The 21,586-nt window shown below is 39.9% G+C and overlaps 3 protein-coding genes across 5 annotated transcripts in view; 1 reads left to right on the forward strand and 2 right to left on the reverse strand.

Moving 5' to 3' along the window:
* Nucleotides 1-653: 653 nt before the first annotated feature.
* Nucleotides 654-10,271, reverse strand: LOC119885701 (activin receptor type-1B-like). The gene is made up of 9 exons (XM_038695896.1): nucleotides 10,091-10,271; nucleotides 7,340-7,585; nucleotides 5,915-6,181; nucleotides 5,575-5,805; nucleotides 5,238-5,405; nucleotides 4,050-4,206; nucleotides 3,796-3,920; nucleotides 3,558-3,688; nucleotides 654-3,122 (listed from the first exon to the last, which is right to left on the reverse strand). The coding sequence occupies exons 1-9, from the start codon at nucleotides 10,155-10,157 to the stop codon at nucleotides 2,997-2,999; spliced, it is 1,518 nt and encodes a 505-aa protein (XP_038551824.1). The 5' UTR covers nucleotides 10,158-10,271; the 3' UTR covers nucleotides 654-2,996.
* ankrd33ab (ankyrin repeat domain 33Ab) lies at nucleotides 10,259-16,212 on the reverse strand. Its single transcript, XM_038696195.1, has 4 exons — nucleotides 16,074-16,212; nucleotides 15,610-15,750; nucleotides 13,628-14,345; nucleotides 10,259-10,289 (listed from the first exon to the last, which is right to left on the reverse strand). The coding sequence occupies exons 1-4, from the start codon at nucleotides 16,192-16,194 to the stop codon at nucleotides 10,259-10,261; spliced, it is 1,011 nt and encodes a 336-aa protein (XP_038552123.1). The 5' UTR covers nucleotides 16,195-16,212.
* The window catches only part of arhgef25b (Rho guanine nucleotide exchange factor (GEF) 25b), a 28,173-nt gene continuing 22,725 nt past the window's right edge, over nucleotides 16,139-21,586 (forward strand). Inside the window, exons 1-4 of one of the 3 annotated variants that reach the window (XM_038697151.1) lie at nucleotides 16,139-16,218; nucleotides 16,648-16,885; nucleotides 19,960-20,076; nucleotides 20,922-21,027. In XM_038697151.1, the coding sequence (XP_038553079.1) occupies nucleotides 16,730-16,885; nucleotides 19,960-20,076; nucleotides 20,922-21,027 (379 nt within the window). In that variant the 5' untranslated portion in view covers nucleotides 16,139-16,218; nucleotides 16,648-16,729. Of the gene's footprint in view, nucleotides 16,219-16,647; nucleotides 17,389-18,544; nucleotides 18,586-19,959; nucleotides 20,077-20,921; nucleotides 21,028-21,586 lie in introns of those variants that run through there. The other 2 variants (XM_038697152.1, XM_038697156.1) reach the window with 2 other exon arrangements.

Raw genomic sequence — 21,586 nt, forward strand, 5'->3', positions numbered from 1 at the left:
TTATTCTTAAATGCATACCTCTTGTACAACACATTGAACTTTTGTCTAAAGGTGTAACTGGGTAGTGATTTACACTGCAACATTAACTTTAGCAACTCATTAAACCTGCATTAACAGATTATTTTTGGCCATCTGGCCGTAGCAGAGACAAGCTGTAAACAACACTGACATGTAACAGATGTGTGTTAACACATCCAACATGTACAGAGCAACATTAGGATTCATTTGAAGTGTTGTTTGTTTCCATAAGATGAATGCAAGTCCAATATTCGCTCTCTTTTTGGTCTCTGTCAACTCCAGAAACATCCCACTTGCAGATGCTGTATGCTCCACTGTATTCGCCAGCTAGCTAGTAACTTTGTCTGCCGTTTCTGTTAGTGCAAAGTGAGTTTTTAGAGCATTTTCTCCTTAAACTGCTGCCGGTGGTGGCTAAAAACAACATTATGAAAGTGGTGACAGTGAACCAAAACAGTATTGTTGAGGGCCAGGTCAACAAATGAGCTTAAGGAGGATCAAACGCTCTGTCTAGCAGAGGGGAGCTGCAAAGTCTCATGATAATTATCTATGAGTTAATCACCACAAGTGGTGACTACAACTACATAAGTAGTTCACTTCATAAAATATGGAAGAAAGTAAAACATATAGACACCACATAGGAAAACAACTGCATTTATTACTCTATATTAGAAGTTACATGACTGAAGTCCTGAAGGGGATTTTACACAGATGTAGTTATCTTCTTGCCATGAATGGACAGAGACTTGGGAGTTATGACAACCTGTTGAATAATACCTAATTTCTTAGACTCCATAGGGATACTTGGAGCAAGGTATAAAAACCTTTAATACACTACGCATTGTATACATTGTATGGCAGATTTGACAAACATACCCCTTTAATGTATAAACATGGTTGACACATAACAGTAGAGCTCCCAAGTCTTTCCAGCCAAAAAGCAACATTATTAAGTGCAGTCTATTTGTTCTTACAAACATCTTGTCAGACGTATACCTTATAGACAATACCGTGCAGTGAGTAAAATAAAAAAGTATTGGTCAAACACATCTGTGAGACAGCATTGAGACACTTCAGTAGCATTTTGTTTCAACATTTCTTCTCCCAAAGAAAAGTACAGCAACTGGTTGGCATGATTTGTATAAACATTCTCGTTTTCAGTGGTGTGATCTTAAATAAACACTAGAGGCCATGACCAGAAATGATTCTGAGAATAATTTGGTTTTAATGTTGTGAGGTCAGTAGTAGTGCACATGTGGCCTTTCAGGCTTTCATAGGGACTCACAGCGTACAAATATAAATAACATGGGAAATACTATAAACAAACAGTACCTGTTAATAAATGCTTCCAGCTACAAGACAAAAGTGCACCGATTTCCTGAAAACATAACAAAATGTAGACAGTGACTTGTGACAACGTTAGAAGGCTTGAAGGAAACAATGAATACAATTTGCACACTGAGGAGGTATTGTACGATGGACAAAAGGAGCTGTGAAACATTGGTTAAAAATCAAATACTGCTCTGCAGTAGTAGAGGGCTATTGGAGAAATTCAGCATAAGTAGTGTGTCTGACACTTGTAGTAAAGTTACTTCAGAGGTCAGAAAGTAGATTTGTACATAACTGTTTACAAACAGCAAGACCGAAGTTTTCAAATTTTCTTCCCACCAACCAAAACCCCGGTATAAAAGATTCAACCATCTAAAATATGACCTAAGCATCAACATGAAATCAAATGTAATTGTCATATATACACAACTATCACCTTAAAAAGCTAGTTTATGTGCAGTAGTTATAAACGGCCAGGAGCAATGCACCCAAAAAAACTAAAAAACATTTGACATGTTTTGAAAATATATTTAAAAATGAACATAAAAACAAACTGTTATTCAGATTCCTGGAGTTAGTGTTTTTCAAATGGATTAAAAATGTGCCTTGTACTGAAGCTACAGTGTACAATAGTCCTTCCTGCTGCAAAGGGCGAAGGTTTATCTGAATATATACCAGCTTCTCTGAGGGACTGGAGCAACGTTCACTCTCGTGCGTCGACTGCATTCACGCAGGAATACTACCATTTAAATATTCTACATGTACATGCTACATGTGTCCCAGGCTGGAATTAGGGAGTGTGTCAGCTAAGAAGTTGTCACTGGCAGCTGTTGCTTTACTACACATTTAACAATAATTCCTAAATGTGTATTTTGCTTAAGATGCTTCTAATCAGACAAAAAAAGTGTTGATTGATAAGCATAAGGAAAACCTGAGGATTTGGGAGAGCTTACTGCTTTATACATGCTTACATGGTAATCAGCAGGCAACTAGAGTACAAGGCTGTAGCAGAAACAGATGAATTATTCTCATTGAAGGACTTCTATGCAGTTTGGGGTGTGACTGTGTGCCTGTAGGTGGCACAGAGAACCCTGCACAATAACCCATAGAGTATAAACAACACAATCTGGTCATTTAAAAACAGAAAAAGTAAAAGTAAGTTAAAAACACTCTTAACCCTCCCAGCATGCCCACCTTTCAGCGACAAAAATAGTGAATGCTGTGTGTTAACTATTAAGCAACTGTGATCAAAGAGACTTGTGGAAATATCAGCGACTGACTTTCAAAATGGTAACTAGTTAATTACATATCCTGTTATTGATTGCATACAAGTACACAGGAAATCCAAGGATCCTTGTTAGTGCGGAGTGTAGAGAGGAACAAAAAGGTTCAGGTAGGGCAGCAGGAGCTAAGGACAAGACAGGAAAGGTGTTCTTGGTAGTTTGGCTGGGTAAGCGAGGTAGGGTTTGTCAAAAATCAAGTGGTTTCAAAACTGGCAGGAGTGTCCGTAGAGTAATATTTTACAAAGTGCGACTCATATTCTCTTTCTCTGTGCACTCTTTGTAGAAGGCCTCGGCCCGTTCCACTCAGTGTCCTATGGTCTGGAGTCGGGGCCTGCTCAGTGCTCTATCTCAGCGATCTGCTTGCTTAGCTCAGACCTTAATGTCCTCTTGAATGCTGAGCTGGGACAGGGTCTTTTTGATGCGCAGGGCCGTCAAGCGGGCAGCTCCATTAGAATACCAACACTCCCTCATAATTTTGCCCATAACCCGCAAGGCCTGGAAGCAGATAAAGGATTAAGAGCTTACAATATAGTATACATGATTATGAGGATACAAATGTAGTCAATGTGTAATGTATATCTGACTCTAGTTGTTAATAAGCCTGCATCTGACAGGTGCATCCCTCATGGCACAGGGAAACTGTTAATGGAAGAGGGTCTCTGAACAGTGTGACAAATATTTACCAGTTTGAATAATAATTAACCATACTATAATAATTTTACCCTATGGGAGTAATCTGATAACCTCTTTGACTTCTGTTTAGTTATTTCACACTGCTCCTAAATCTCAGCAATTAACTTGATGACTGTCATGTTACCATTACGAGTCAACAATAAGACCCATGTTGTAATAAATTGGAATTACTGTTCCACCCTAGGTTCAGATCTTCAAAAACATTACCACACTTTTTGTTATAATCAATTTTTATACCTCATAGCTCTGCCACCAATTTGGGATGTTGGGTCGTAGCTTTTGGTCACACACCAACTTTCTCATCTCCTCTATTGAAGGGTCAGAAGGGACCAGATCATAGTAGGGCAGCTGGTACTCTTCGTGGATACCTGATAACACAGAACAACGCTGAGGTTAAGATCAGTGCTGTGCTCTCAGTTGTTAACACTGATAAAACAAACACAGGTTGAGTATCCAGAGTAAAAACAAAACAGACCTCCACTATTACAGCGGCGTGCAATCTCCCAGTAGACCAGTCCCAAAGCGTAGATATCAGCACATTTAAACGAGTCGAAGTGTCTCATGTTGATTGTCTCATCCAGAACCTCTGGAGCCATGTACCTGTGAGACGTAAAAACAATCCCAGTTTGTAATGATGCACAGAATTAAAGGATATTCTGGGAAAGGTATCAAAAGATATCTGTGAGAAAGGGTGGCCAAAAAGCTGCAGGCGTGCATCTCGAAACAGACCTCTTGGTGCCCACCCTTTGATTGGGCGCAATGTCGATAGTGTCTGTGGCAGAGTCATGGCGGACAGCCAAGCCCAGGTCAGCGATGGCACAGGTGCAGTTCTTCTTCACGAGGATGTTCTTGGACTTCAGGTCTCTGTGGGCGATGCCTGGCTTTCCTACCAAAACATAAACGCACACGACAGACACTTGTGAATTCTTACCTCTAATTATTTTATTTTTTTAAGAAGTCAACATCAACACTGAACTGTTTTATGTTGTTATACTAGAAACAACAACACGTTATGCAATTTTTTGGCCATCAGTCTGGTTGATAAAAATAGAAAACACTCCCCCACTTGTGCAACAAAATGTCCTCAACTGCACTTTAAATTTCCATTAATTAGTTAAGCAGAAGATTCAGCAGTGAACTGCTTTCAAAGACATACAGGAGATAATGGATGCAAGTTTTCATCCGGTGGTAATTATTACCTATTTTAATGTTTAGCAGTAAATAATGTCTGACGCTAGACTATACATGCACTGTACATGACCATCACAACAGTTGAACATTATGATAACAGATGACTTAGACATGCGAGTAGAGCTGCAATGATTAATCATTTAGTTGTCAACTATTAAATTAATCAACTGTTAATTGGTTTATCGATTTGAGTGAAGAATGTCCAAAATTCTCTGATTCCAGTTTGTTAAATGTGATTTTCTGGTTTCTCGACTCCTATATGACAGTAAACTGGATATCTTTGGATTGTGGACAAAACAAGAAATCTGAGGACGTCGTCTTGGCCTGATCGACATTTTTTAGACCAAACAACTAATCGAGAGAAAATAATCAACTGATTAATCAACTTAAACTAATTATTAGTTGCAGCCCTGCATGAGAGCAATAAAACAATTTCAACAATTCAGACACCCCTTCAATAATAAAATGTTTTCAAGAACAGAACATTATGGAGAATGTTAACTACATAATAAAGTTTTTGTGGGTAACATCTACATACTGTTGTGACATATTCAGCATGAACAGATGAGAAAGTGATGTGGGGAGCAGACTTGACTTTGAAAAGACCTTCTGTAACTTATACTACTATCTTCCAGGTGGGAGCGGCACCGTCATATTTAGTAAAAGGTTGAAGCCATGAAAAAAGGAGAATGCTTAAATACAAACGCACATTTATACCAACACTACCTTGTGTTCCAAGAATCTCCATGTGCAGATGTGCAAGGCCGCTGGCAGCCGATAGTGCCAGTTTGATCATTCCTTCAGTAGTGACAGAGTAGCGGTTCAGGTAGTCAAACAGAGAGCCATGCTCATGGTAGTCTGACACCAACCACAGCTGGGTCCATGTGCCATTGTCTGGGCAAGAGGCAGAAACAGAGATACCATAGAAATGATAAGTTTACTTGAGAATGGTGAATTATTACACAACAAATACAGACATCAATAACCTGTAAATAGGCTGTAAATTATCCATCCAGTCTTTGCCTGGAAAACAGAGTATGTTGTGTTGTCACAGGTTGTGCACCTTTGTTGTCAGCAGCTATAAAGCCCAGGATGTTTTCATGGCGGAGCATGATGGTCTGATAGATTTCAGCCTCACGGAACCAGGAGCGCTCCTCTCTGGATGAGAAGATCTTCACCGCCACGTCACCGCCCCTCCAACGTCCTCGCCACACCTCGCCGAAACGCCCTTTCCCAATAATCTCCTGGAGGACAATGGTTCTGGCCACGGTCCGCTGGACAAACAGAGGCAGACCTGCTCCAAAAAGATGAGAATCACTCATTAACAGTGGTCTGATACACATTTTAATCTAAAAAAAAACAGTGTAAACCGCAACATGAGTGGTATCATTCTGAGGACTGACCAGAGCCTGAACCAGAAGTGGACAGATCGTATATGAGGTCCTGCAGGGTCCTGTCTTTGGCCAGATAGAGGTGGTCACAGGAGGGGTCCTCCACCTCTAGCCTTTGCCTGTGGCTGTAGGCCCTCCGGTGGTACTGATACAGGAACATACCCACCAGCAGCAGCAGACACAGCAAGAATAGCGGCCCTGCAGTCACAGCGACTAGTTCTACGAGCCCCCATGTCCCACCTGGGCCGTAGCCTTCCCCCAGTCCTGACTGAGTCGTAACTGAAAAGAAAATAGCAGGGAATTTAAATGCAACATCTTTCACTCAGCACACACATAAGACTGACTCTATTCACTTATATGTACTGCTTCATGTCCTTGAGGAATGACAGTGTAAAGCTTTTGGCTAAGCAGACAATTAGAAATCTCAAAGTCTGACCCTTGTATTAACTTGTCTTGATTATTCCCAGTTATTTAATAAAGAACTGCTCAATTCTCTACACTCAAAGGCTTTTACTTTGAAAAACAATGTACAAGGAGTGTTGAAATTACATTAACAGCATCCTAATATGGTTAAAGGTCTGCTTATTCGCTCTCTCTCAACCACTCTCGTATTTTTCAGAAGTGCTTTGTCTTTGTGATGCTCTTGTTGAGTTTTGGGTGTCTCCTCAACTCCAATTTTATTTACTGGGTCCTTGAAGTTATTTGTGTTTCAAAGCCCTATAACTGGTTCTAACATAAATGATCCTGGTGCCATAATCATTCCAAGGTCACCGAACGTGCACACTGTGCAAGGAAGAAATTTGTAGTCTTTTACACCTATTTTTCATGTTAAAATGTCAGCAACATTGTTTATACCAGGCTTCTAAAGTGCTGCTTTGCGGTTAAAAGCTTCATATGAACTACTTATGTTTTTTTGTTCATGCTGGGGATAGATACTGTCCACAATATTGTGTCGCAATAGTTCCCCACTTCCCATCTCACATATTTTAGGACACTGTACAATACACCAAAGGAAACACTTATCTTCTCAGTAACCTTGAGTCACAAACATGTGTAGGAAACTCTTAACAGGTGCTGGGATACTTTAGATAACATCACAGACCATTTATGAATGCATGTTCTTACTACAGCACTCATTCATTTTCAGGGGTTAAGTTAAGAAGCCCCTCCTCAGACCTACTAATTGAACAGCAGTGTACGCAGGACAATTTATTGCATGCACTTTCCTGGGGTTTGCTCACTCACTGTGTGTTAGGAGCAGGTGTAAGGTGTTCTCCAGGTAAGGACATACTTTTTTGTATAATGCATTTCCTGCAAGACGTGTGACAGATTTATATTTGTGTTTTTATCATACAAGAATGAAAAATACTCGGTGATAGCAACAATAAGTGTAACTGATCATACTGTACATGCTGTGCGATACTTCACAGTTCTCACCTGAGGGTACTTGGAGGTCAATGCTGTTGCAGTAGTCAGTGTAGCAGCAGTGGATGTTGAGCAGGCCCTCTGCACTGCGGCAGTAGAACGGCTGTCCGGGGGGAACGAGATTTTCCCGTGTGATGCAGGTACGGATGTGCTGCTCTTGGCCATCTATGAAGGAAGTGGAGGCCATGCAGGCTCCGTCAGTCTCACACTGGGACCCAGTCTTCTCGCACTGGGCAGTGGTACAGTTACACAGCAGAGCTGCAGAGATGGAGGGGGCAGCAGAAGCAACAGTGTGAAATATAAGCATTTGCTCAGTTAAAAATACTGAACTTTGGTCTACCAGCACTGCAATGATGAATACTGAATATTGTTATAAGGTTGTGAATGTATTGTTACAAAGCATCACCAGTCAACAGCTTATTCTCATTTTAGCTGTACAGGAACATACAGTACACATCATGTGCAGTAGAGGGCAGTAACAGCCAGCAGTAACAGTGTACATAACATCATCATAAGCATAAGAGGACAATAACGAGTAATACTTTATCAGCGATGAACTGATGAAATTTTCCGATGAATGATGTCTTGCATAGATAAACTAGAGATGTTATGACAGAGAGATTGGGGGGGAGGCACACTGGTGAGATCAGGAAGTAGAGGAAGTGTTTGAGATGGGGTTGGGTGTGTAAGGGTGGCAGGGGTTTGGGAGGATGGGTGGAGAGTTTATGTGAGGGGAATGTAGGAGTAGAGATGAAATGATCAGCCTTGACTGTCATTTGACTAACATGAGACCAAGACTTCCTCTGTGAAATTCGGTAATGTTATTAAGACACAGATGTGATGTGACATTCCAGTAATTCAGAAATCCCTCAGTGGATTTGCTGTAGAAAAATGACTAGCCAGAGCCTTTGTGCTGGATGCGTTTGTTACAAAACCAGCACTGAACATGCAGCTGAACTTCAGTGTAATTTTTGTCGAACAGGGGAAATTTAGAGTTAATGCGTTACGACATCTTTTGTGCCGCTGACTCACACAATGCAAACACCTACTTGGCAGATGCTTGTTGTCAAATGCGAGAAACAAAGCAACCAGACAGGAAATAAGGAAGATAGCTGGTGACTAACCCTAAAATGAGACTGACACTTCATACTTTCCATGGCTATAAATTTCACGACTCAAAACATTTCAGTGATTTAAATACATCGCAATGTAAAATAATTTTTCTTCTACAAAGGACACAACAGCTCATGTTCCCACTGGAATTCAGCTGCTTGAACACTGGTTCATCTTTGATCTTGTTTTTCAGTTTTCAACCTGAACACAACCGGAGTGAGATGCAATATTTTATGACATGTCTCACACCCCAAGCAACAACTATATGTTCCATGAAGTCAATGAAGGGGACAGAATTAACATGTCTCAGTGTGCACAATACAGTGCACTGTGTGTGGGTGCAAAGAAATGTGCTGTATCGGCAAGATGTCTCTCTAGCACATTTCACAGGTTGCAAAGACAGAAGAAAGAAAAGGGAATGGTTTCTGTTCATCACTTTGTCCTAGACGTTGGGGATTTTTTAAAAGACAAAAATGTGTCAACCATTCATACTGGGACAACTATTCTTTTAATATCTCTGTTTCAAATTAATCAGCCACTATTTTGAAAATCCTTTCAATCATTCTTCAAGCAGAAACACCAAATATTCTCTCATTGCAGCTCCTCAAATGTGCTTCACTGAAAACTGAATGTCTTTAGGGTTTTAGACTGTGGAACACATTTTTCACTACAGTCAGACAATTTATAGGGAAAAAAAATCATCAAATCATTTAAGAAGATAATTTGCTCTAAATAATTGTTAGTTGCTCTCCTAGACTTATTTATGGTAATACTGGAAGATTACAATACTACAAGATTTTTTAATCAATGTGATGTTTCTTACAGACATTCCCATCTGCTTTTTTTAAAATCTATAAATGTGTTTCATTGAATTTCTAGGAAATCTGAATGACTAAAAGGCTGTTATACAACCCACTCTTGCACTGCCCTATATATTATTAACCTGTCAAAAACTTAAGACACTAAGGGGAACACATCAGACACCCCAGCCTCCAACTCATGATAAACTGTAAAATAATCTACTGCAAGATAACTTGGTGTAATACACAATATAGAAACATTGTAAAAAGAGTTGCATCTCCATATCCAGTCATGCTGTAGACATGAGATTACTAATGTCTGCATACAGGTCATTTGAGCACATCCATTGTTATTACATTAACATTTGAACTCTGAAATCTTGACACATATTAATGTCCTCAAGACATCATTATCTAGTTAACTGGTTTCATGTACGGAGTCTCTGGACAACATCACTGTGAGGAAAAGAGGCAATGCAACGCTCACAAAATACTATATTACTACAAAGAGCTGTCCAGCTCCAAAGCTAAGTTAAGCAACATAGCTGTGTTTATCACTCACTGAGCTGACAGCTACCTAAACACGCCATTTCAGACTAGCCTAACTAGCTCGATAGCTAACAGAAAGACGGTGAGATATCGTGTTCGGCACATTTACATGGCCATTTAAATAAGACCCTGGTCAATACAAATAAAGGCTGACATGGTTTCCTATCTGTGGGTCGATTCAATCGTTCGGCTACGCTAGCTAAGCTAGCTAACGTAAGCTAGCAGCTAACGCCACTGTCGTTCGCATTGATGATGGCAGCTGTACTGAGCTTATGGACAAAACAAACAGTACTTCACTTACCCTCACAGGTTCTGTACAGGACCGCCTGAACAACCACGACAACTAACGAAATCCGAAGGTTAGCCATGATCAATAAATTCCCGGTTCATCGCATTAACACATTTAGCTAAGGTTAGATGTGGCGAGGCGTGATGACAGCTAACCAGGCTGTCAGTGCTCAGTGTAACGTTACAGTTTACTAACATGCTCCACCAGCAGGCTGCAGCACAGACACAGTGGAGAGAGAGAGAGAGAGAAAGAAAGAAAGAGAGAGAGAGAGAATCTATCTATCTGTTAAAGGTCAACATCATGATGATATAATATAATAATGGATATGAGAGACAGAGAGCTTTGAGAGACATGCGACTGAAATGCAGACCAATACTTTTGTAAGCACCAGGTCCTAGCTAACGTTACATCTCCACTTCATTGGCCTCTCGTTGCTGATCAGCCCCACATTATTAGAGGAAAGGAAGAAAGGCTGCTTCTGCAAATATTTTGTTGTATTTATTGTATTTTGTCAGTGCTTTTCTCTCTTAACACCTCCAGCTTTGCAAACATGCCAGCTACACACACTGCTCTCTGTCAGCTGATTGTTATCTTCAGTCTTCCCTGCCTTCAGCCTTTGTATGTGTAACTTTCAGTAAACCCTTATTAATTACACTGGTGGCCCCGAACTTAACTGCAGTCAGCATCCTGTTGCAAGGCTCGTACTCTGTAGGCAGAAGTTACTTCCAAAATGTAATACATTATAGATTACTGGTTACTGTCATTTGAGAGTAATTAGTTATATTACAATATTATAGTCTCTGAATTTTAATGCTTTACACTACTTTTGCATTATCTCCGAGTTACTTTCACTGCTATTCAATGGGCACATTATTCTGATAGTAAGATGTGCTGCATAGGTGGGTTGTAGTGATGTTCACAGTTATATCTGTGGATCTTGTGGGTCTTTGTCATAAAAATTTACCTTCTGATTAATAGCCGGGGGTGGGGGTGAAATGGGATGAATCATCCCCATTAAGAAAGACGCTGTAAGCATTTAGGCACGAGGTAGAGCAGCATAACGTCATTGATGATTTGAATCTCCCAACACTCTGACAGGATCGGTCAGGATGAAAAGCAGCCTATCTAATCATGAAAGTAATTCGTTAAAGAAAACACATAGGCTACTGAAATCTATTTACACTTGATCCAACAAGGGAGCTACTGTATTGTTAAGAGGAGCCAGGCACCCCCATAGTTTGGACCCTGCCAACAGTCTCGACCATTGGATTCCTGCTACAGGAAATAATGTTACTCTTTTACTCCTGAATTAGTTTTTCTCGGGATTGGTGAATTAGGGCTGTCCCCGACTAACATTGACTTACATAGTCGAATCAGAATCGTCAAGTCCTGCCTATAGTTGACTAGAATCGTGTGTTTTTGTGCGCGGCAATTGCGGGGGTGGGGGAATTACACTACGCTAAACTGACGCTTTTTGAAGACCCTTTTCTCTCTCTCTCTCTCTCTCTCTCTCTCGCCTGTCATTCACCGGTCTTGCTGTTACATCTGCATTCATGTTACAGTTACTCGCGGGTCTATTTCAAGTAGCACGCTATTTAAAAATTATAAAATATTCTTTGTGTGGTTCATCAACTGTAATAAATTATCTGAAAGTCCCGCAAGGTGCGGACAACTCTGCACAACACTAGTGAAGCTGGGGTTCCGTCTCTTCAGCAAGTGTTCCTCCACTGCCACTGCACGCATACACGCTACGCCTACGCAATTTTAGATTTATTCATGTACTTTAAAAACATTAATTAAAAGTTTTTTTCTTTTTACATTGTTATTAACAGCATTAAATATTGCAGTGTATATTGTAATAGGCTGTATTTTAACTTATTGGGAGAAAACTGGTAGATCTATGTAAAATCAGACGTTGAGCACCCCCATATCACCAAAATGGCATGATCCTTGTTTCGCTGCGACTGTGAGATTGACAGTCGAATCAGGCTCTGCCCATCGAAGCATCCAATCTTCGATTATTTGGGGTCAGCCCTATTATGAATTATAATAAAAACCCCACCTCTTAATGTTGGGTTAAAATGCGTTGTAATGTGCATTACTGAGATTGTAAGGGGTATAAAATTGCTTCTTTTTTTTTTTTTGTAATGCGTTATATTACTGCATTACAGAAAAAAGCAATACATTACTGTAATTGCGTTACTTTTGTAAAGCATTACTCCCAACACTGTCTGTAGGCATGAGCGAGCATCATAATATGCTGGAAATTAATGAATGCTGGAAAATAAATTACAAAAATATTTAGAACAATGTGTAATGTTCCTATATTTTATTTGGACCATTGGCTCTATGACACTGACCAGCTTGCCGTTTGTAAATCACCCTCTCAACCAATGCCACGAAGCAGTTAATGCCAGACCCACGCCGCCACTGCCTTGCATGGCTCTTAGCTAGTTAGAAATCAATCATTAGTTATATGCAGGCAGCCTGCTACAGAAATGCACTTATGAACATCGGAAAAGGAAGCTTAGGAACTGGATTAAGTACAGCAGACCTTGAGACGGTCGCTGCCCACGGCATCTTTTGACCCAGCCAGACCAGCTGGACTTAACGTCACCATAAGCAGAGTGAAGAGAGGAAGGAAGAGAGGAAGTTAGCCTGCCAGCTTAAGTGATTGAATGAAAACTTTAACTATCCTATATTTATTTGTAATTTCAAGCTAATTTAATCCATTCACTCACAAAGTTAATAAAAGCAGGAGATATATCAGTTTATTGGCAATATCAGATAGTGGCAATAAAACTTAGAACTGAGCTAGAGGATTAAACAGATCCTTCATTGTGAGGCATGTTAACTACATACTGTTCAGTATTTACAATTGATTTTGGCTAGCTGTTTACAAAAATAACTTATTCAAAGCATAAAAAAATATAATAACACAAATGAGCTATATAGCTATGTGTGTCTATATTTACATATTGCATAGGACATGAGTATGGAGGTCTTTATGCTAATGATGAGGTAGGCATACATGCTTCTGAAACATTGGTTTTGTGCATTGTACCATAATAATTAAAATTAGTCTTATTTTAGTCTACAAATTTTGAAGATATTCATTGAAAACTAACTTATATCCTGAATATATTTAATATTTGTCTCAACTTTTAGACATCAGAGACTAAAAGCTTCGGACCCCTGCCAAAGAGTCTTTACAGGGCTCCTTTGAGATCCTCTGTTACAGTATTTTGTTTTGGAACTAAAAAAACAATCTCTGCGCTATTTTCCCTTTAGATTTTAGGTTCAATATTTGCTGAATTTTTCTGAGATATTTGGTTTAAAAATTTCAAGCCCTGAGTGGAACTCATTTTTAAAACGCATCTTGTTCTTAGAAGGGATGATTCGTAGAGCATAACTCTTCTTTTTTGAAACTCTTAGTTTTTGGCCTTCTTGTTGTGTTTTTCTTTTCTTTTCTCCTTTTTCTCTGTCTTTTCTTTCTCAGCTTTCTTCTTTTCCTTCTTTTTCTCATCCTTCATCTCCTTGTATTTCCACTTGGGTGGTTCCAAGAAGCCCCTTTCCTTCTTCTTCTTCTTTTCTTTCTTTGGTGTTGCCTCTGAAGGCCTGCTGACGTTGATTTTGGGGATGCAGCCCGAGGGGAATACGCTGTTCTTTCTCGCCATACTGCGGGAAATAAATGTAGTCGCAACTTTGGCGGAAGCCAATGAGAGGATGCTGCCTCGTCGCTCAGTGTCGGCACAGCACGTTGTAGAGATGGACTCTGCAGAGTAGATTGTGGGAATGATGTGTGAAACTGAGCCGTTGCTATGGCACACTGAGCTCTCTTCTAATTCCTTCTCTGGGTGATTCTTCACCAGCTCTTGCACAGCCTGGCGTCTCTTCCCAACCTCAGGAGGGCTTGTAGGGCACAGTGGGTGGCATCCAGTCGAAATAAGGGGACTGTGGACACTGGTGGTCATGCGCACCATGTGGTCCAAGCACCCGTTATCCTGGGGGTCACGAGGAAGTCTGAACCCGAATGTATTTTTGAGGTGCTGGGTGATTTTTCCCGTGGCACTTTTCTCAGCTGTGGCCTTGGCTACTCTCGCTTTAAGCTCAGGCCACTCAGGGACATAACTCTCACAGAACTGCTCAGCTTTTGGTCGCATATTGAGGCGTCGGAGACGATAGAGAGTCTCATAGCGACCTGTTTTCAGTGCCCAGTCCCGAGCGCATTTTCCTCTTGTGGTGTCTACTGCATGAATGTCAGCTCCTGAAAATAAAAATTAGAGCAAAGGAAAAGTAAGGGTTCATTTTAATTATGAAATGAATGAAGCATTCATTCTCTTTTAGGCCGGCACGCCTTTTCCATGGCTGAAATTTTGGCTTGTCATTGTAAGAAAAGCACAGGTGTTGTTAATCACATTAACGATGGCTCTATTCCAGTTTACAGGTAAATGTCCCAGTAGGCCAGACCAGTGAGCCAGCATGCACAAGCACAGGTACCTGTAATTGAAAAGCCTCATTTAGGCTACTTGCCATTAACAATGATTAATTACACTTGTGTGTTTTCCCACTGTAACATGGTAACATTTGTTGGACAAAACAAGCTAAGTGAAGACATTACTGTGGGCTCAGTGAGATTGTGAAGTTGCCATTTTTCAGTGCTTTTTAACATTTCACAGACTAAAGTTATGTTAAAAAATGTTAAACAGTAAATTATGACAAGCAGAGAGTTTAAGAAACATGTGCAGTCTACAAATAGCTCTGCAAGTGGCTAATCTACAACCAGCCTAGAAGACTCATCAGTCAGAGATTACAGGAGGCTGTGTTTAGATGCGAAAACGTCCTCAGAATGATCCCTTAAACCGGTCTGACGTCACATGCACGTTCATTCGTGAACAGAGTTAGCTGGCTTCAAATATGGACAGATAAACTGTGGGCTCAGCTACTCTCACCACCGGTGCTGTTCATTTAGAGCTGTGAGGGTTAATGAGCTAATGTTCAGGGTTTCAAAAAAGACCTAATAATGTCATACTACAGCAGCTCCTGAGTTGTGAGTGCAACACTGTGAAAAGCCAAAGGTTTTTTAAGTGGTGGATTTAGAAGCTACAAAGAATAGTAATTGTAAAACTTTGGCCTTTGAATGCCTGGAGTCCTGGCAAGAAAACTATACTATCAGTCACCTGAGCATTTTTTATATGTAAATGCATGTTGTTACTTAGTAAAAGGTTTGACAAGTGACTGAGTGGTTCATATTGGCAAATTAGAAATCTATTTATTGGCTTTATATTCAAATCAAAATGAATATGCAGTATAAAATTACCTCTTTAAGTATGATGTTTAATCGGTGAATAGCATGTAGATGTATTTGTATGATGTCAGGAAGATCCTAATATGTTATGCAATAAATTGATCAAAATGAATCACAAACTAAAATAGTTTTCCAAGTCTCGAAAGACAATAAATTGGAAATTGTCATGAATAAGTGAATTTTGTGCCATAAAGATCACAGGTGTGCCCGTGCGCTTACGTACCAGCCATAACAAGGGCAGCCACGACGTCATTGCGGCCGGTCATAGCAGCTTTGATGAGGGCCGTGAAACCTCGACAATCCTTTATTTCAGGGTCTGTACCAGGATAGTAATTTAGGAGGAACATGACTGTGTTGACGTGTCCTGGAGATGAAAAAATCAGGAATCAGAGATCAGATCAACACGTGTGTCAGAAAATGTGCTAACGTCTGAAAATTGGTTCTGCTGCTCACAAAAGTCTCAGTTCAGATGAAGATATTTGTTGGGACTGCATCATGGTCAGATTAAAACTTTAAAGCCTGACAGTTTTAAGTCTATATAAGTCACATAATGCTATGTATGATATTTAGTACTAACTAACTACACTACAGCTCATTCATTTGTGTTGTACTTTACTGGTTTATCATCTGATCTTGACCTATGTCTTGTTTTGTTTTGTCAATGTTTGGTGTATAGGTACGACTTACCTGCTTGGGATGCAATCATCAGAGCGGTGTTGCCTTCATTGTCCTGGTGATTTATGTCTATAAAGGGACAGTTGTGGAGCCCATATACAATGTCCACGAAACCTTTGAAGCAAGCCACCATCAAGCCATTCTGTTGGTAATAACGGTAAGGATCAGTGACAGCGGGGGTGTTTTAGACCAGTGGATCTCATACTTTTTCATTTCAAAGACCCCTACATTGACATAAATTAGACCACGAGCCCCATCTAAAAAGATTTTGTTTAAGGATTGCACATCTGATAGGATTTTGGATTTTAGATATTTTATTACAGAAAGTGAATGAAATCCATGACCAAAATAGTCATACGTTCTGTCATTGGTTTACTTATGGATGGAATTCCAGGGGGTCTGCTGGGGACCTCTCAACAACCTCTGGAGGTTCACAGACTCTACTTTGAGAACCACTGTTTTAGACATTTTAGCAGGCTGGAGCTATGATTTACAGCTTCTGAATTATTAGCATTATGAATGAGACCCTCACCCAGCCATTGATGTCCAGCTCCATGACTTCCTCTTTTGTGACCCCTCTATCCAGAATCTTCCGCAGAGAGACGGGTTCATTACGAGCGCATGCTTGATACAGTGTTGATGCTGCACGCCCGTTTGCTATCTCCGGCATGTGCTGTGGAAGCACCGAGTCGTCAGAGAGAATGCTGTCTGAATCGGACTCGCTCTCCAACAGAGACATGCCGTCCTCATCAGGGCCTGAGCCCAGGTGGGGGTCCTCCGATGCGGTGGCCATCTTCCAACAGCAAAACAGGCGAGATGTTAGTGTATCCTTTGGCTACATCTACAAGAAAATCAAAAATAGAAAGTAGTCTTGCAGAAACTGCTGGATGTTGTCTATAGAAACAAAGGTGCTATCAGGTATGCTCTGGAGATGGAAACCCAGAAAGGATGAATCTTTCCTCCCTGGAAAGCTCTCCATCATTACACATAAAGTTAAAATCAGCTTCTCATTGTAGGCATGAAGTAGTTGGTCAATCACAACATGCTGGTATATAATGTGTAAGGCTTCAGGCACGGAAAGATCAAAGGTTTGCTTATTGTCAGATTGACATAGGATAACATGAGTCTGTCAGTCAGGGATTATGTGTGTGTTATTTGTGTGTCATGGAGTGGGTGTGGCTGTATGAGCTCAGTCTTCCTTTGCTGTTGAGTAACTGGATCAGCATCTAAAAGCCCTGCTGAAGACACAGGCTAAATGAGGAACAACCCACCTCAGAATAACCTCAGTCACATGTGACCCTGGTCAACTCATGTTGTGTACTACCTGGTACTTGTATAATTTTTTAATTGGCTAAACTAAAGAGAGTTTCTTGGAGTTCCATGTCATTTTTCTTGTCTTTATGTCTGTGTTTTGTTTTGGAAAATAAGTAGACTTCTACTCCTTTCTGAAGCCAACTTAACTGTTGGCTACTGTTCTGTAATGTAGTGTGTGTGTAATCACATGCAAATGTTTTGATAGTAATTTAAATTTCGAGCAGCACACCACAAAGCTTGTTCAATCGTGTTTTTTATCAACTTAGAAATATAGCAAAAATTTTAGCTTCATTACACTGGCTCCCAGTGTGTTTTAGACCTGACTTTAAAATTTTATTGATCACTTTTAAAGCTCTTCATGGCCTCTCGCCTTGTTATATTTCTGACCTTTTAGTCCCATACACACCAGCACGTACCTTGAGATCCTCGGGCAGAGGTCTGTACCAGAGTCTCGACTGAAAATTAAAGGGGACAGAGCGTTTGCTGTCAGGGCCCCGAGGCTCTGGAACAGCCTGCCTGAGGAAATCAGGTCGGCTGAGTCAGTGAACTCTTTTAAGTCCCTTCTTAAAACATACTTTTATAGGAGAGCCTTTCCCGATCTTATTTGACTTTATTTTAATCCCTTTAATTTCATTCTATTTTACTTCTTTTATATTTATCTTAAATGTGTATTTTAGTCTTTTCAATGTTTTCTTGCTTTTATCTTGTATTGATTTTTGTATTATTGTCTTTTGGGTATTATTGTCTTTACACTTGTTAAAGCACTTTGTAACTTGTTTTTGAAAAGTGCTCTACAAATTAAGATTATTATTATTATTATTATTATTATTATTATTACAAATGTTTACACGTGTACTTGAGTTTTCCTGACACTGCGGAATCATTCAGCAACAGAGCTGTGAGTTAGGAATATTCAAAACGTCAGTCATTTTTAGTCACTGAGCTACAGCATCTACCACCCTCCATCATTACAGAATGTAAATTCTACTCTGATCAAACTATCTGGCACTAACATATGAACATAACATAAATGTATATACACTCACCACAAACGGTAATCTATCACTGTAAATGTAGATGTTTCCATGTGTCGGTCCGTGTGTGTCACACCTCTGTGACTTCTTGTGGACGACTTCTGATTTCCTCCAACACTCCTACTGTGTTTTCAGAGCAGAGAGGTCACAGTTTCTTCCTGGGCCTGTAAATAGAGGTACGTTACCCATTTCCATCCCACATATTGTCGTCATGACATAAAACTCAGAGGAGGAGTCTTCGTAGAGTCTTTAGAGTGCTTAGCTCATCCCACTTACAACAGCTTATGGAGGGGATTACTCACTGCTTTGGTCATTTTCATCTTTCAACTCATCACCGGTGTTATCCATACAACCTGGTATGGATACAATTTTTAAAAACTGGTTAAACTAAAGAAAGTTCCTTGAAGAACCATGACATTTTCCCTTTCTTTTTGTCTGTATTTAAAGTTTTTAGCAAAATCCGTTGATTCCCCATCTTTTAACTTTCTGATAAACTGTCTCGGGTACATATAACCCACAACCAGATGGCATAAATAAGGATGAGACACCTTTCATTAAAAAGTTATGAGAACATAATCAGAACATGCAAATGAAAAACTGAAAGAAGCTGGCAATCACATATCAACCACAACCACACCTTGTCTTATGCCAAATATGCATTTATGCAAAAATCTCGTATAAAAACATCAAAACCACATGTAGTACTTTTTATGCCTTCAACAAATAAGTAATTAATCCAGTTGTAAATGCATAAAATGTTAACTGTAAGCTTAAGCCAGAGGAATCTAATTAATTGTTAAATCTGGCTAGCAGACAATCAAATCCAATCAGAGGTGACCAACGTGCTCTGAACAGACGGGACAGATTCCAGACTCAAGAGTCAAAACAGCTACAAATGTCATTTCAGAGAGCCAAGGCTGAGTCATGATGTTTCACAGATTTACCACAGGATGGGGATCTCTCACACACTTCACAGGTTCCCATCTCAGACCTCAGCCTTTACTCTTTGTTCATAATAGAGTGAAGCTGATGAGAAGTTATATCCTTAATATCAGGAATCTGAAATTCACCTGCGTTCTATGAAGTGAGGATTTAAACATATTTTTGGTTACACTGGTGGACTTGCAGTAGGCTAGTGAAAGTAGTCATTGAATGAAACTATAAAAAAGGAAATCATAAAGGCAGTATGATCTACTCAATGGTAATAATAAAACACTTTTTTTGAAGCTATTGTGAGTTAGTTGAAACTCCTGCTTTGGGAATGGTCACAGACTGAAATTAGCCTATGGGACCTGTCAGACGTGGCTGGACCTGTCTGGACAGATTGACCCCCCTCTTGTCCAGATGGGCCTGAGGAAAGATCCCACAGCTGTCCTCATCTGGTCACAGGGGGAAAAAAACCTGGTGCAAAGCATAAATTGTCGGCTTCTGTTAGACGTAAGGCTAGGACGGCAGGGACCTTTTTTCTGAAGCCTTTCAACTTGTTTTATGTCTTTGAATTAAATCAAAATCAAAGGATCAGGTGTGGAGGCTTAATTTAAGACATTAAGGTGAAGCAAAAGGACGCCACTGTAGGACAAACTCAAGGGGAACAGAAGAGCAAAATGAAGACTTTAGCAAAAGTGCAAGGGAGGACTGAACAACTTCTGGGATACATGGTTGATAAAGTGAGTGTCTTTGCTCCACAAGACCAACATCATTCTTTTGAGGTAATGGAAATAAAAAAAAACCTTGACGCATGTGTTAACTTGGGTTAATCTTAATTATTATGTACACAAATGTTGAAGTTGTCAAGAATATTATGTACGTGCGGAGACTGTATTTTTTTACCTTGCTTAAGCCAAATCCCTCTATGCAGTTGAATAATGTGTAGATTTTGAATGCAATATTAACATGATTCTTCAAAGTAAAACTGGAATGCTGCTCATCCTGTAATCTGAGCATTATCATATTCATTTGTCCTAAAAGTAGGGTTGAGTTTAAGTGTAATTGGCCATTTGCTAAGAACGTTTGCTGCTATTTATGTAACTGTACTTTATAATTTTGATGTACAAACAACAAGGTGCAGAACTCTTCTCCAATATACCCTCTAAATTCTTTCATCTATCTAACCTTCACCAAGGGGATCTATTTTGATAGATTTGTTTAAATAGCAGTAACCAGAAAATATCAAGTCAACTTTTAAGATGACCATTTTATCTTCAGACAGCGTCAGACTTCTTTGGCCTATGTCCTGTACTCTCCCAATCAATTTAGCCCTCTCAGAGAAATTCCTCAGATAAGATAAGAAGCCCCTTAAGCAGAAACAAAATTGGAAAAAGAGAGGTGGTGGTATAATTAGCTCAATCACTTTTTCTGCTCTCTCAGGGCCTACCTACCCCTAAATCTGTCACACATGTAGATTAAAATACAAATACAGCTGCAAATAAATGCATTTGATAGAGTGGAAATGTTGTTTCTAATTTTATTGAACTTATTTTCTTTTTAATTTCACCCACATGTTGTGTGTAAGGTTTCAGAAGCCAACCGGGAAAAACTGTTGCCCGATGAAAAAGATCAGGACATGCGGACACAGTTCAAGTGGACCAGAAAGTCCAGTGTGGCTGAAGGATGCAGAGGTAACTCAGTGGGTTAATATGCTTTGCTCATGTCTTCAGTGAATATAGAGAAATACTGTAGTGCTGCTGTGTGCATCTCTTATGTCACCTGGCAGAAAGGAAAAGCAGCGTTCACATCAGAGATAGACTGAAAGTGTTTCACTTTGCACACAAAACATCGTGGTTTAAAATTTTAAAATACCAAAAGCAGCACTAAATACAAAAACACACATTACCTTATCCAGATGATTAAATATTGGCTAATTAGATGTGTGCACGCCCAGATACACATGTACGCACGTACAATAATCCTTCGATGCGGAGAGATCAGCGCTTTTCAGCTCACAGGGATCATCAGGTCAGCAGAGTTTTTAAAAGCTTAACTCCGTGGCCAAAAGAACAAGAGCATTTTGATATTTGTATAGCTGTAATCTCTCCTCGATGGATTGAGATTCCAGGGTCGTGTTGGTCAACCTGTGATGTGAATGCGTGATTATCTGTCTGGGTGTGTGTACCTGAGTGAGACTGTGTGTCTCATATCGAAAAACAACAGCTGTATAAGAGACAAATTCTTCTCCCT

This window comes from Micropterus salmoides, unplaced genomic scaffold (assembly GCF_014851395.1).
Source record: "Micropterus salmoides isolate LMB-PRFRI ecotype aquatic unplaced genomic scaffold, ASM1485139v1 Ms_hic_scaffold_4, whole genome shotgun sequence".
NCBI lineage: Eukaryota > Metazoa > Chordata > Actinopteri > Centrarchiformes > Centrarchidae > Micropterus > Micropterus salmoides.